Source organism: Dama dama, chromosome 7 (assembly GCF_033118175.1).
Source record: "Dama dama isolate Ldn47 chromosome 7, ASM3311817v1, whole genome shotgun sequence".
NCBI lineage: Eukaryota > Metazoa > Chordata > Mammalia > Artiodactyla > Cervidae > Dama > Dama dama.
The window spans coordinates 19,668,507-19,684,846 of record NC_083687.1 but is presented as its reverse complement, the minus strand read 5'-3'; the positions used below and the strand labels follow the sequence as shown (position 1 = coordinate 19,684,846).

The 16,340-nt window shown below is 48.8% G+C and overlaps 1 protein-coding gene across 1 annotated transcript; it reads right to left on the bottom strand.

The window, feature by feature from the left end:
- Nucleotides 1-1,420: 1,420 nt before the first annotated feature.
- On the bottom strand, nt 1,421-1,957 carry LOC133059055 (ribosomal protein eL22-like). Its single transcript, XM_061146090.1, has one exon. The coding sequence runs from the start codon at nt 1,949-1,951 to the stop codon at nt 1,583-1,585; it is 369 nt and encodes a 122-aa protein (XP_061002073.1). The 5' UTR covers nt 1,952-1,957; the 3' UTR covers nt 1,421-1,582.
- Between the last annotated feature and the right edge of the window lie 14,383 nt (nt 1,958-16,340).

Here is a 16,340-nt window from a genome sequence, read left to right as displayed (position 1 = left end):
AAAGGGGTAGCCTGCCTGGCAGCTGCTCCTCTGGCCCCTTGCTGACTGGGGGTCCCAGCAGCTTCCGGCAGTTGCCTCCGTTGGCAGGAGATTTCCTTCTTCCGCAGGCTTATCCTGAACTCATTAGTGATGCTGGCATTCCCAGCTGTGGTTTGGCACCAAGGTCTGACAATTCCCTGGACCCAGCCCAGGGCCATTTCCCTAGTAGGGACCTCAACCAGAGGACCTGAGTTCAGGGTGCTCAGGCCCCCGAACTGTATAAGGCCCCCGGCCCCCTGTAGTCACTGTCCCCTCTTCTCCTTCCCTGCGTGCCCCGCACTGCACCCAGCCTTGGAGCTACAGTGAAGGGACACAAAAGCCATGACTTCTGCCCTCAGAGAGCCCATCAAGTGGACCCCTGTGTTGTAAACCATGTGCCAGATTGTGCTGAGTTCATTGTGGAACCCAGGACAGAGAGCTGTAAGTGCCAGAAAAGTGTGGTTGGCCAGGTGTGTGGCAATCGGGAGAGCAGGATAGCCAACAGGCAGCAGGGGAGGCTCCCCAAAGGGAGGAGGCCCCACACCCATCTGGAGAAAGAGGATACAGAGGGAACAAAATACTGTCTGTCTAACTCCCTTTGTCTACCTCTCTCTACCTTTTCTTTTTCCCAGGCATAGACCCCTCTATAAATGAGCAAGCTCTTTTTTATGACAGGCTGTGGTCCTGTCATCAAAACTCTGCTGGGACAATTAACTGAAGACTGGGTAAACCAACTATGGTAGAGCCATATGCTTGAATACTACTCAGCCAGGAAAAGGAGCTAGTATCGGTCCATGCTACAACATGGGTGAATCTCAGAGGCATAGCTCCACATGAAAGAAATTGGACAGAAAAGGCTGCCTGCTAATGAGATAATTCCCTTTATATGAAACTTCTGGGAATGGTAAAACTACATAGAGAGAAAATAGATGGATCAGCAGTTGCCTGAGGCTGGGAGGTGTCTTAGGAAGTTGCTGAAGCAAAGAGCACAGGGAACTTTGCCGGGTGACAGAAATGTTCTACAATTGGATGGTGCTGGTGATTGTAAAACTATGTAAATTTACTTAAATCATTGAATGTATGCTTAAAATGGGTCAGTGTGGTGATAAGTTTTACCTTTTTTTTCCCCCAAATCTAAATATTTTATTAGTTACACCCCAAATTGTATTTTTGCTATATACTTTTAACTTGAAGACATCTGTAAAATCAGTACATTATAGAAAACCTGAAATTCCACTAGCTATAAGCTATTTAAATACTGTTTATACAAAGTATTTGGGGAGGGGTGGGTGGACAAAAGCTTATTTACACATTCACTTTGCTATATAACTGAAACTAACACAACGTTGTAAATCAACTACACTCCAATAAAAATATTAAAAAGTACTAACGGAAAGCCAGCACCATATAAACAGCATACACTTAAATAAAAGATGAATGTTTAACATACAGAGTAATGTTTTTTATTCACTGATAAGCTAAAGGCCCATTTCAAGATGTTTCTTTCTTTCGTATGCTTAATGTGTTTTATTAGCAAGCAAAGCCCTATAAAGGATGGCATCATCTAGTCCTCAGACTCAGATTCATCTTCATCTTGACTAATCTGGAAGTAACGAAGCTCATAAATCTCCTTGTCAGATGCAACCACACAAAGCCAATCATGAAGATTGTTCTTTTTAAGGTATTTCTTGGTAAGGTACTTCAAATACCTTTTAGAGAACTGTTTCTCAGAAACGACTATGATTTTATTCTTGAAGAGTTCAATGTGAACAACATTCCCAAGATTTCCAGTTTTTCCATTCACTTTAACCTTCTCCCGCAGAAACTGTTCAAAATTTCCAGGATCAAAAATTCCATCCTCTACTGGATGAGTAAGATCCAAATTAAACTTCCAGGTTGACTTCTTAGGGTTCCTGTCTTTCTTCGGTGCCATCTTGAAGGCTTGCCACACGATGAGAGAGCAAGTTTTACCTTCTTAAAGAAAGATGGCAAGTAAAAAAGAAGGCAGTTGATGAATGCTTAGACATGTGGAAAAAACGATTGTTATAAAATGTTGATTGTGTCACATGGGTGCTCCCTGTATAATTTCTTCAGCTTTTCTGTGTATGTTTGAAAGTTTTCACTATTAAATGTTGGGGACATCTCTAAAAGCTGGAAACAGGAAGGTGATCAAAGCTTCTATGGTTCAGAAAGGTCCTTCGGATTACCAGAACGGTGACATGAACAACACTGATAGTGCTGGTGTGACGATGCGGAGAAACTGAAATTCTCACTCACTGATGCTGAGAGCAGAAATGAATAGTCACTTTGGACAATGGGCAGTGTCTACCCTATGACACAGTAATTCTTCTCCTAGGCACATGACAAAAACGTGTACGCGTGTACACCACAGGCCACAGATAAGAACATTTAGGGACTAAACTGGAAACGACACAATGATTATCAGTGGAATGGATGAGAAGTTGTGTATTCATACTATGGGACACCACGCAGTAACAGGCATGAAAGAACCACAAACACGCAACATGATGAATTCACAGCATGTGAATTTCACAGTGTTGAGCAAACAAGATCACACACAACCAAGTACAGATGAAGTGATTCCATGTATATAAATTTCAAAGTCAGGTAACACTGTCAGGAATAGAAGGCGAAAGAGTGCCTGCCTTCAGTGGGGCAGCAACTGGAGCGGCTGTGGGCAGGGGCTGTGGGCAAGGGCTGTGGGAAGCTGGCAGTGCTCTGTTTCTTGAACTGGATTATTAGTTGCATGTAAAACTCATAAGCTGCATGTGAAAAAAAAAATGATCAAGCTAGGAATGGGATTTGTGCACTTTTCTGCAAGTGTGTTTTAATTAGATTAAAATCAAGTTTATTAAATGGGGGAAAAAAGAACCAATTTGACTTCACTCAAGGACAGTTTCATCTTGAACGACCCCTGAGGGTCTCTTGGAGATGCAGCCAGTTTGTTTCCAGCCTCTTTGAGTGGCCTGGGACAGTCCCCACACCAGATCACAGAGGCCCAGTCCTTGGCATTTGTTAGATCTGCAAGGTCACTGGAGGGGAAAGAGGCGTCAGAGGTTTTTATGCCAGGCTAACCCAGGGAGCCCGCAAAAGTCCTAGAAAGTTTGGCATGCCACTCTAAGTCAGAGTGAATCATAAAGGAGCATTCCAGTCCAGGCCTGTGTGAGATCAGGGAACATGTAAGCTGTGGGTGAGAAGAAAGTGAAGAATTGGGGAGAGACATAGTAGGCCTGCTCTTTCCTTCCCAAAGTCGTCATCTCAAACAATCCTCTGTCTTGCCATGATGATCTCAAAGGGCTTTAATAAAAGTCTTCTAAAATATACTCACATCCCCTGGAGGAGGAAATGGCAACCAACTCCAGTACTCTTGCCTGGATAATCCCATGAACAGAGCAGCCTGACGGACTATAGTCCATGAGGTCACAGAGTCGGACTGACTTGTTTAATGAGTATGCATGCAAAATGTACTCAGTCAGAACTCCTTTTGTGAAGGAATACTCACCCTTTAGATATATTTTGTATTTGTGAGATTTCCATATTCAGGTGACAGGTCTCTCAGTGCAAGATCTGACTTTCTTTTTCTTTATAACCAACTCTAATTTTCCATGAAGGGAAGGGTATGAGGTTGGTTAATAGGTTATCCATAACAGGAAGCCTAATTCCAGGGAGAACAGTCAGGCTTCCCCATCATCACAGCTCATTGTGAACGGGCATTGTCCGTGTGCCACCAGATGTGAGATAAAATTCTAAAAATGCAACTGGAAATCCCAAGTCCCTGGCACAGAACCGAAACAGTGACAGCACGCACGATCCACAGTATTATCTGATTTCACCAACCGTTTTGATGTGTTAACAGGCCCAGAAAAAAAAGACATCAACAATGTATAAACTCGTCATAAGCACCATAATATTTAAGAAAAATGTGGAGAATGAATGAACGTGCAGAAACATGGGCAGAGCCAACTTTTGGAGACTCTGCTGGCTCAGGACCATTCTAGCCCTCGTCATGGGCTGGTTTTTCCCAGAAAATAACCTGACAGTAATGCTGGGTGTTGGGGGAGGGGCTCTAAGGCCAGGTGATCCCCAAGAAGCCTCATAATAGGCTTCTGCATCCAAACAAGTTGAGAAATGCTGTGTTCAAGCAAAAACATGACTGTGTTGGCAAGGCTATGGGGTAGGGTAACAGGCTCAAATACAGCTGGTGGCGATGCAACTAGGACCACTCTTATGGAGGGCAACCTGGCAGTATCTTTTGAAATTAAAATTGCACGTGGCCTTTGACCCAACAATTCTACTCCTCTGGCATTTTTCTTACAGATACACTCCCACAAGTACCGAGTGACGTGTGGACAAGGATATTTGTTTTGCAGCATTGTTTATAATAATAAAAGCCTGGAAACAGCCTCACTCTCTCAAAGGGGGTCTGGCACAATCATCTTGGGAATGATGGTTCACGGTTATGGAGTGCGTGCTGCACATCAAAAGGGATCCTAAGCCCTTTACAAGTATCGCCTCATTTAATCCACACAAAACACCCTGGGATAGACTTCACTCTTCATCCTGGCCCACAATGAGGAAACTGAGGAACTAAGATATTGAGCAACTGGCTTGACATGAAATAACTCTTTTGTAGTAGTGATCTATACTCCAGTACTCTTGCCTGGAAAATCCCATGGGTGGAGGAGCCTGGTAGGCTGTGGTCCATGGGGTCGCTAAGAGTCGGACACGACTGAGCGACTTCACTTTCACTTTTCACTTTCATGCATTGGAGAAGGAAATGGCAACCCACTCCAGTGTTCTTGCCTGGAGAATTCCAGGGATGGGGGAGCCTGGTGGGCTGCCGTCTATGGGGTCGCACAGAGTCGGACACGACTGAAGTGACCTAGCAGCAGCAGCAGCAGCAGCAGTGATCTATACTCCAACATTCTGCTTCCAAAGTCAATGGTCTTCACCACCTCATCACACCTTCCAAATGAAAATTTGAATCACCTGTTCGATGGAATGCACAGGAACCATAAAAAAGGCCAAGACAGATCTCTGTGTGCTCATACCAAATGGTTTCCAGAAATATTGTTAAGCGAAAGAGGCAAAATGCTGAGCAGTGTGGGGCGATGGGAGAAAAAAGTTTATAAGTGCATATATTTCAGACTATCTTTAGAAGGATGCACAGGAAACCAGCAACTCGGGGGCCTCCAAGAAAGGGAACTAAGAAGTGGCTGGAGGAAAAGATGGAAGACAGACATTTCTGTTTGAATTTGTTTTAACTTATCATTTTATTTTGAAGGGATTTCAATCTTAAGCAAAGAGTCAACTCGTTGGGAAAGACCCTGATTCTGGGAAAGATTGAGGCAGGAGGAAAAGGGGGCGACAAAGGATGAGATGATTGGATGGCATCACCAACTCAGTGGACATGAGTTTGAGCAAACTCTGAGAGATAGTGAAGGACAGGGAAGCCCAGCATGCTGCAGTCCGTGGGATTGCAAAGAGTTGGACATGACTTATCGCCTGCACAACAAACTTGTGGAAAAGTTGCAAGAAGAATTCCCAATACCCTAGATTCACTCACTGTTATTGTGCTTGATTTTTTTTTCTACCACTTCCCTTCAGTATGAAATAAAATTAACAAGATAAAGTTAAACAAGCATTTTCTCCTGCAGAAATTCTGGAGACTCTAAAACGCTGGGTATTCAAATCTCTCAGAAGTGAGTCGACTGCATACGCTTTTTTAGGAAGTTGATCCTGAAACACTCTATCCTCTGGAACAGATGCTTCCTCACCCAGAAGGATGTGACCGAGCCTAGAGTTTTGGAGAAGGGGGCTAAGGGAGCTTCCAGAACCATCAGACTGAGGTCAGAAGCAGTCGAGCTCACTCAGGGATGGGGCAGGGCTGACACAGGCCACAGAGCTGCTGCCCCCAGGGATGGTGCCCTGCACAGGGCCGCAACATGCGGGGACAATGCAGAGGGGTGCCAGGTGTCCTGGAAATGCCAGTCACCCTCCCAGTCCTGCCTGGTCCCTTTCATTACTTGCTCAGACCGTGGTGCCAGCAGACTCAGTGCCTGAGACAGGCTGAGGGTCTCCCACCTGTGAGCCAGACACTTGGGGGAAGAACTCATGTCCAAACATATGGTCTACACAGACTGAGGGGGACTTCCCTGGTGGTCCAGTGCTTAAGCCTCCACGCTCCCAGTGCAGGGGGCCCAGGTTCAATCCCTGGTCGGGGAACTAGAGCCTACATGCCACAACTAAAGATTCTGCATTCCAAAACTAAGACTTGGTGCAGCCAAATAAGTAAATAAAAATAAATACTAGACAGAAGGCAGAGGACGGACTCCCTGCCACTTTTAAAGGCATTGCCTCCCCTGAGCACTTGCTACTGAATCCCACAGTCTGTCACTTGCCCCCTGGGAGCCCAGACCTGCACCTCTGTGGTCCTATAACCATCTGCCCTAATTTTTCTAGAGCTTACAATGGTCATCAGTGTTTCATCTATGCGTCATTCTTTCCTACTCCTATCGTCACCTGGGATTTTTGTGATAACAAGGCTATGCCTCCTCAGACTGGGGCTCCCCGAGGGCAGTTCTGTTCTCCCCACTCAGACTTGGGCTCCTCAAGTCAAGGACCTTGCAGAACAACCGACTGGGCTGTCCCCCTCCTCCCACGGCCTCTTTTGGTTCCAAGGCCAAGGCTCTGTGTGGGCACACATATCACACACCCCAAGTCTGGGTGCACGCACCCCTCGAGGTCCTGCCTGGAAGAGAGGCTGAAGGCCTGTAGCTGATACCAGGCACCAGTGATGGGGTCATTGCATAACAGCGGCCAGCCGCAGGTTTCCGATGATTCAGCACTGTGGCCTGCACAGGACTTCTGTGGGGCTGGACCCAGGACAAGGCTCCTCGGAATCAGGAGACAGGAGGCCTAAAGAGCCCAGCTCACCTGGGGACCCTGCATTGTCGCCCAGATACACTGGAAAGGAGACACACTTTCTGGGCCTCTTCTGGTGGCCCCAGGCCTGGCCTCCCAGAGCCCCTGGGCCTGAGTACCCATGCCTGGGCCTGGGTAGAGGTTCCAGCCCGGTGTTGGGCCAGGAGAGCCCCCCCTTGCCATGCAGAGCTCACTGTTGGGGCTATTGACCCCTGAAGCAGAGTTGTGGACCTCGGAGGGTGGCGGGGAGAGGGGACTGGTGGCATGATGGGACCCCAAGGGCCAGCCCAGCTGGGGGGCTGGTTGGCAGTTCTTTTTCAAACCACTAGATGTCACTTCCATTTCAAAGGAACCCACTGGTTGGAATTTTCCCCAGTCAGGTCCCCCCCCCCAACCTCATCCTTCTCCAAGTCTTAAAGACACAGGCCACAGAGGCAGACTCCACTCTCCTCTGAGGACCAAGCTATTGGAAACCTGACCAAGAGCTGCCTCCAAGCCTGAGTTGAAGTTTCCGGGACCCCCATCACCCTCCCATTCCACCCCTGCAAAGAGCCAGAAGGGGCAGAACCCTCATTTTGCCATTCCCCACCACCCTCCAGATTCTTACAGGGATGGTATTTTCTGAAACCAAAAATGAAACACGTGGTCCAGCAAATGTGATTGTATTTAGGGGGACAATACTTGGAACAGGGAACACATACCCCCAGAGACCCTACGCGGGGCCAAAAGCTTCCAGATTCACCAGAGCCCATGCAGTCCATGCCCTGGCTTCAGACCATCATCGGGAACTTCCAGCGAGGGGAGATGTGAAAGGAGTTTCCAGGGCTCTGCTCTTCTTCCTCCGCATCCCAGTGTTCAGTCAGCATCTCTTGGTTGACTGGTGCCAATGATCACCATTTACAATGAGATTTATTCCACTTGAGCCCTTCCACAACCTCCATGATGTAAGTAGAACTTTACCCCATTTTACAGTTGAAGAAACAGAAGTGTGGAGAGGGGCCAGTGAGAAATTTCCTTGAGTGTCTCACTGCTCCCACTTCATCTCCCTTAGCTAGGCCCCCACAGAGGGGGAGCCTGGAGCCAGCTGCTTGGTTTTATCTGCAGCTCAGGTGGCCACTTAAAGACTCATTCTTTTGAGCTCATTAATTAGTACAGTGGTTTCCAAACTTGGTTGCACATTAGAATCACCTGGGGAGCTTTTAAAACTCCTGCTGCCTAGGTCACCCCCCCACCCCCACCCCACTCTACCAATTAAATCAAAATGTGGGAGGGCTGGAGTGAGAGCTGGGTGTTTGTGTTTTTCAAGATGTCCAGGTGGTTCCAATAAGCAGTCAAGTTTGAGGACCACCGCTCTCACCACCTCGGCCCCCGCCAACCAACCACTGAGGGTTTACCTATAGGCCTATAGGCTGCGTGCTGTTGATTCTGTAGCTCGTATTTCATGATAGGATACTTAGAAACAAAGGCTTCACACCTAGGCACATGTGTATCCTTAACTTTTCTATAAAGAAGTGAGGCAACTCATCCAGACACCCAGCTCCTAAATTAGCAAAATCAGGACTAAAATCCCTGTCTTTGAAGTTCTCAAATAAATGCTCTGGCCTCTGAGACAAGGTCAGCTTCTTCAGAGCTGTTGGCTTAACACAAAGAAAACAGGACCCAGTCAGTATCTGACCCCTCACCCTGGTCCCTGACCGACGCCCGTCATCACAACCATGACTGACCCTTTATCTCCACCACCAGCTCACTCCACCCTGACCACAGCTTGACCCCTAACCCTGACCAAGACTGACCCCTAACTGAGATCCCCATTTTACAGATGAAGAAAAAGAGCTTGGAGAAGTCTAAGTCCTTTCCTGAGTCCTTCTTGAGGGCCAGGCTGTCCCTAACGCTGGTCACTGTCTCACACACATGTTCAGCGCTGGTCAGAGTGTGGAGGGTTTCAGGCAGCCTGATCTCAACACTGGTAAACAACTCTGTGTCGTATCACATTTACTAACAATAATAAAATAAACACGTGGGGCCCGTGTGTCAGCCAGGAGGTTAGCATTTTCATGTCCATGATTTCTTCAAAGGCTCTCCCATGCTCTGTTAACTATCAGCAGGAGACACGGGTTTGACCCCTGATCCGGGAAGATCCCACATGCCAGGGAACAACTAAGCCCATGAGCCACAACTACTGAGCCTGTGCTCTAGAGCCTGCGAGCTGCAGCTAACGAAGCCTGCACGTCTAGAGCCTGCCCTCCGCAGCAAGAGAAGCCACCCCGATAAGAAACCTGTGCACGGTCCTAAAGAGGAGCCCCTGCTCACCGCAGCTAGAAAAAAATAGCCTGAGTAGCAATGAAGACCTATCACAGCCAAAAAAAATTTTTAAGTTTTGTTTGTTTTTTTTAAAAAGAAAACCTCCAACCAGTCCTGTCACTTCCTACCTGCTTTCCTCCATGTACCCAAGGCTTGCCCTGCCCCACTGTATGATCAAACACACACGCACCATCACACTCACATGTCTCCTGGGCTGGAATGCCCTTGCTCTCACCTCAAGACCCATGACCCAGGATCCCGCCCAAGACCTTGCCTCCTCAGGAAGTCTATGGGGTCCATAGAGTCCCACGTTGGTCCTGCTACTGATCCCCTCCAAAAGCCATCACCAGGCCCAAGAGAGATAACAACCCCCCAGGTGCCATCTTCACCAGGTGAGGGAGGTCAAGGCCAGCACATCTTTGGGAGCGAAGGTCACATGGCAGAGGTTACTTGTCTTTACACAGGCACTCACACACACACGTTCACCAAGTGTGTTTATAGAGTTCTGAGCAACTGTAAACTTGGCTCGCTCCAGCTGCCCCCAGGAGAGGGGAAACCATAAACACCTCCTGCTCTGGTCAGCTCCCCCCAACAAGGCAGGTCACCTCCAGGGACTCGGACACCTCATCATCGCAGGGACTGGCTGTACTCATCTACTTTCTCCTCGGTGAACAACACCTAACCTCCTGCCCCCAGTACAGCTGGAGGGCTCACTCCCAGGGTCCTGCTCATGCTTCTCCTGAGACTTTGCCCCAGCTGTACCTACCCCTGGGCATTCCTCACCCCTCTCTTATTCCTTCCAAACTCACCACCCTGGAAGGCCCATGTTAAGTCTCACCTCCTCTAAGATGCTTCCACTGATCTCTGCCACATACAGGGAGTTCATTCTAGAAGAGCCTTTAGGACCAAAAAAAAAAAAAATCTGTGCAATAAAACCTAATGTTTCACTATTAGAAATTCATTCCTTTGGCTTGAACATCACTCTCCCCTCAGGAAGGGTCCTTGGGTATTTATGCAGATGTGCCCTATAGTGAAAGTGAAAGTGCCCTATAGAGGTCATCATTACACAGGGGACCCTACACTAGAACATGCATTCTGGTTCTAACTCTATCACTACCTGCTTGAGGGCATCATGGCCCTGTGAATGCAGAGTGAGGGGGATGGGCCAGAAAATCTCTCGGATCCCTCAGCTCCAGTAGACAGTGGTTTCTCTTTCCAATCAAGGCTTTTTATTGGGAAATCACACACTTGACCTTCCCACTTTGAAATGTCGCCATAACTTCAAAGGGGAAGAGAAATCCTACTGAGTCAGACCTAAGGCAGGACAAAAGTGTCAGTTATAAGGGAGGCCATGCATTACAAGGCTTAGGGAATGGTAAAGAAAAACCACAGAATGTATCTTCTGGAAATTTTAAAATGCAAGAAAGGCGTCCCTCAAATTCTGAGTTTGAATTTACTAGGCCATTTATTACTATATTATTATTAAAAGGAGAGCATGATCTCTCCCTGAGCAAGGGGGTGGGGGGAGGCCTTGATAGAGTTCCCAGTGCCAAATGATAGAGAGCTGAATGGTCCAGGGCCTCACCCCCACTTCCTCCATTGTCCCCCATTCCACTTAATGAAGGCTCAACCCAGAACAGCCAATGAGTCTTGGGAAATCCGCCTGTTGTGTGAGAGGATTTCCATAAGTCTCCCTCATTTAAGTGGTGACAGCCCTGTGCCCTGGCTGGTTCCTGGGGACCCTCGTTAAGGACAGGTGCTTTCTGGCCAGCTCCTTGTACCTCTGGGGCCTTTGACTGCATAGGGGTAGGGGAGGAAACCCACCCAGCCTCCCCAGAGCCATCTCCAAGGAAAATTACTTTGGGCTGCTTTGGGCCTGCGGGAGCGAGGACGTGGGCTCTAACCTACCAATGGCATGGCAGTTTGGAGGGTCATTTGGCATATATTTGCTAGCCACCCATTCAGGTCCCTGGTGGCTCAGAGGTTAAAGTGTCTGCCTGCAATGTGGAAGATCCGGGTTCGACCCCTGGGTTGGGAAGATCCCCTGGAGAAGGAAATGGCAACCCACTCCAGTATTCTTGCCTGGGAAATCCATGGACGGAGAAGCCTGGTGGCCTACAGTCCATGGGGTCACAAAGAGTCAGACACGACTGAGCGATTTCACTTTCCATTCAGGTCCCGAGGGCTTCCCATGTGGCGCTAGTGGTAAAGAATCCGCCTGCCAATGCAAGACGTAAGAGATGCAGGTTCGATCCCTGGGTCAGGAAGATCCCCTGGAGGGCATGGGAACCCACTCCAGTATTCCTGCCTGGAGAATCCCATGGACAGAGGAGCCTGGCAGGCTACTTTCTATAGGGTCAAAAAGTGTCAGTCACGACTGAAGTGACTAAGCACACACGGCACATTCAGTCCCCACCTTGTGAAACTTTACAGACCTGCCTTATGGAGTATGGTGACTACTTGTGGCTATTTTATTTTTTTTTTAAGACATATTTTATTATTTATTTATACTTTTTGATCACACTGGGTCTTCATTGCTGCACGCGGGCTTTCTCTGGCTGTGGCAAATTGTGACTACTCTTCATTGTGGTTTGCAGTCTTCTCATTGCAGTGGCTTCTCTTGTTATGGAGCACAGATTCTGGGCACAAGTGCTTCAGTAATAGTGGCACGTGGACTCAGCATTTGCAGCTGGAGGGCTCTAGAGTGCTGACTCAGTAGTTGTGATGTATGGGCTTAGTTGTTCTGTGGCATGGGGGATCTTAGTTCCTGGACCGGGGATCAAACCTGTGTCCCTTGCATTGCAATGTGGATTCTTAACCACTGGACCACCAGGGAAGCCCCATGGCTATCTAATTTTAAATTAATAAACATTCAATTTTACAAATTCAGTAACTCAGAATTTAAGTGCACAAAATAAGTGCTCAGAAGCCACACGTGACCATCTAGAACCTTCTTCCCATCTATTTTATCGGACATTTCTGCTGATAACTGGTAACTAGGCAGAGCGGCCTTCTGGAGGTGACGATGGAGCCATTCAGGGCAGAAACTCCAACATCAACCACCAGGAACAGAAATCTGGTACTGACAATAGCGAAGGCTTCAAGGGCTGAGGGAGCCCCATCTGAGGGGGAGACACAGCCCCTGTCCTCAGGGGGCTCCCAGCCCAAAGAGGGTTAAATAATTCCTTGGCCAGATCTTGTTTTCCCCGAGCAGGTGAGGAGGAAAGGGCCCAGCTGTCACTTGGCAGGCTCATTAGTGATGTCTTCTGGGGCCTTGCCGTCCCCAGGGGTAATTATTAACAGGCCTCAGGTGTGAGAGAGCCTGCGGCCTGGGCCCCTACCCTCCCCTCCAGCCAACCAGGCCAGCTGGGCATCCTGGGGGGCCCAGAGTTGAGAGTCCCACCTGGAGACAGACTCAGGCTGAGTAAACCCCCAGCCCCCACTCTGAGCCAAGCCTTGCTTCGCATTTGATAAGATGAACCTCCATCCAGGGACAGGGCACGGACCAGGAAAGCTGCCGACCACCTCCTGATTAAACAAAAGAAACTGTTCCACACTGGGGGGTCCATCCCTTAGCCTCATGTGGGAAGGCCCAATCCCCCAAAACCTAGGCCCAGCCTCCAGCCTCGTCAGCAGGAATTTTCCACATTTGCTGAGATTTCTGTTTGCCTTCCCCATTAGCCTGACAAGCATGGATGGAAAGATGACTAAGGCAATTAGTGACTGACTATAGCCGGGACAGGAGGGCCAGGCCAGGATAGGGTGGCAGGGGCTGGAGTGTGGCTGGAGAGGCTGTGAGTCAGCCAGAAAGTGTGAGCGCCCGGGGCCTGAGCCAGTCTGGGAACCTCAGGCCTAAGAGGAGGAGGCCTGGGAACAGAGGAAAGCAAGGGATGTCTTCAGCCTTGTTACCGTGGAAACATCTGGCAAGAAGGCGCAAGCCCCTGGGTGGGTCAGTGGGCCTGAGAAGGAAGAGGTCTATTCTGCAGCCACAAATGGCCACCCAGCCCAAGCCCGGTCCTCAAAGGACCCATGTTCACAGATATTGAACATGGCCTGGGGGTGCCACCACAGAGCCCCACCTGGACCTTTTGCTGGTAGGTGGAAAGGACGGCGTGAGGAGTGAGGTTTTAGAACCTTTAACCTGTGGTGGATCCCAAGCAGGCTCCCAGCCATCATCCATTTCAGTAGGTTTCCGGTTCTTTCGATTATATAATATATCTCTATTAATTAAAAAAAAAAAAAATCTGTGGGGGCTCTCCTGGTAGCTCAGTGGTAAAGAATCTGCCTGCCAATGCAGCAGACACAGGTTCAATCCCCGATCCGAGAGGATCCCAGTACCACAGAGCAGCTTAGCCTGTGAGCCACATCTATTGAGCCTGTGCTCTAGAGCCCGGGGAACTGCAGCTACTGAAGCCCGTGTGCCCTAAAGCCTGTGCCCTGCTTCAAAAGAAACCACCACAATGTGAAGCCCGCTCACCACAACTGGAGAAAAGCCCTCCTAGCAAGGAAGACCCAGCGCAGCCAAAAATAAATAGAATTATTTTTAAAAATTTGTGATGTGTGCTCTAACAAATGTGTATTTCTTTATAATTTACATGTATTCTCGTACAAAGTTATGTACATTATTGAAAAATACACCCCAAAAAATAGACATTTTAAAAAAATGAAAGAAAAAATAAAATAGAAGTAGGGTTCCAATTCTTTCGCAAACATGGATGGACCAGTCTTGTCACACCTGATTTTTGGAGACCACTGATTTACTTAGAGTGTGGGTGACACATTGCGAAGCCCATTAAATGAGCAAATCTCCTTGTGTTTGCAAGTTTGACGTCAGCCAGTCCACCCAAGGGAGTGTTAAGCTTAGTTGCTATCTTGACACGAGTTTGAACTTGAGCAGACCCTTATCAGGGTGGTGGCAGAGCTGGTGGTGTCATCTGACAACAAGCTGAGACTCCCCTTCTCCACATCTCACCCTCCCACCCCTGCCAATCATAAATTTTGCCCACTTGTTCTATGTGGAAGGCCCTGTCACCCTTCTCCACCTTGGCAATGACTCATCTTTCCAAACTCCAAATCTCTGCTCTTTTCTAGGATGTCTTCCCTGAATCTCAGACTAGTCAGGTGTCCCACAGCCCAGTGTGGATACCACCATTCTGGCATTCATGATGTTGCACTAGAATGAGGTGTTTAATCCTCTGCTCTCTCCCTAGATTGTGAACTCCAACAGGGCAGGAGGGCACCATATTCTTTTTTGTATCCCCGGCCACCAGGATACACAGACACAGGCATTCCCATTCATAGTCACTCCTTGACTGGCATGGGTGTGAGTTGCTCAAGTTGCTTGAGTCCTGGCTGAATCTTTGCGACCCTATGAACTGTAGCCCACCAGGCTCCTGTAGGCTCCTCTATCCATGGGATTCTCCAGGCAAGAATACGGAAGTGGGTTGCCATGCCCTCCTCCAGGGGAATCCTCCTGACCCAGGAATCAAACCAGGGTTTCCTGCCTTAGTAGGTGGGTTCTTTACCACTATCACCAACTGGGAAGCCCTTGACTGTCATGGGATCCCCTCCCAAATCAGCTACTAGCACTCAAATCCTTCCCCGGGGTGGGGGAAGGGGGCGGAGAACAGACCAAGGCGCTGACATATATTAGGTGCTTAATAAATTCCAATTAATGAGGGTCTACTGAGCCACATCTATGTCCAAGCAATGGATGGTTCCAAGCAGGAAAATCTCACTGGGCTGGAGAGGTAGTAGAAAGCTCCTGAGGAGGTAGATAGAACTGGCCATCCAGGATGAGCAGGGTGGAGCAGGCAGACAGCAAAGGAGATGGAATTCCCAGGGGAAGGAAGAACATGAGCAAAGGTGGGGATCTGGAAAGAAGGCGACCAATCCAGAGGGCAATGAGGAAGGGCTGAGTGACGCATCTCACCCTAGCCTGAAGGGGTTTTCCCTGTCCCATGCCTAGTTTCTGGGTTCCTCTTTCCTTGAGTCCAGAGTCTTAGCAAATAGGCTTGGAGCTTGGCATCTTAGGAGAGGGGCTTTTCAGAAATTCCACGCACTGGCAGAGGAGCAAGTCCCCCTCCCTGCCCCCACTCTTTGGAGCACTCCTCATTAAGAGCTTTCCCAAGACAGGCAAAGGGATTAGGCTGACTTCTGTGATGGTCGATGCCTACACCTGCCCCCTCTCCTCACGTGTGGAGAAGGGAGGGAGGCAGAAGGAGGGAGCCAAGGGTGCTCTCTGTTTCTCCGCTGATCATGAAATGCAGTTAAAAGTAGGCAGGAAACAAATCTGGGCATGCCAAGAGTGGGCCCTGTAAGCTCCCTGGTCCACCCTGGCGTCTGGGGGGTCCTGCATGAGCTGGTGGTCACCCAGGCAGTGGTGGCTATAGCAGCAGCAGTGACATCTATCCTGAACAGCCACACTCAGCCAGAAAAGGGCGTGTGGGCTTGTCCTGGGGCTAAGCCCCCACTCCTTAGAATGGAGCTCAGAGAGGGCCGGCCGAGGAGTCTGCTTACTTCTTGACCTGACTCTGCCACCTGCTAGTTGGGTGACCTTGGATAAGCTCCTCCACCCTAACTGTGACTCCGTATCCCTAGTCGTACAATAAAGGAACTGGATACAGAGTCCCTTCCACTCAGGTTTTATGTTCTAAGTCTGAGCTGCTTTCTGCCCAAGGTTCTTCAGCCCAGACATTCTAGAGGACTGACCCACACATCTTAAACTAACCTGCTCTGGGGTTTCAGGCTGAGGGCCAGGGCACTGCAGTAAAGGCCACGACAGTTTGGAAGCAGGGAGGACCAGCATCTGAACATCCAGGCAGGTTCCAGGGGGACAGGATCCTCACTGGACATTCTCTGAGCCAACAAGATCCCAGCAAAGCTGGGCACACATATTTAGGGTCAGGTTGCCTCTGGTTTCTCTCCTCTCCTCTCTTTTCTCAGGAAAGAGTAGTTATCATCTGGAGCAAGAATGGGGTCGCATAGAACAAATCATGAAATTAATCTTGTTCTTTCTTTTTACAGGGTCTCTGGTCCCAAGAGACACCATGGGTACTGTGGTTCCAGGGAAACCA

Coding starts and splice junctions, on each gene's coding strand:
- LOC133059055 (XM_061146090.1), bottom strand. CDS start 1,951: ATGGCACCGAAGAAAGACAGGAACCCTAAGAAGTCAACCTGGAAGTTT.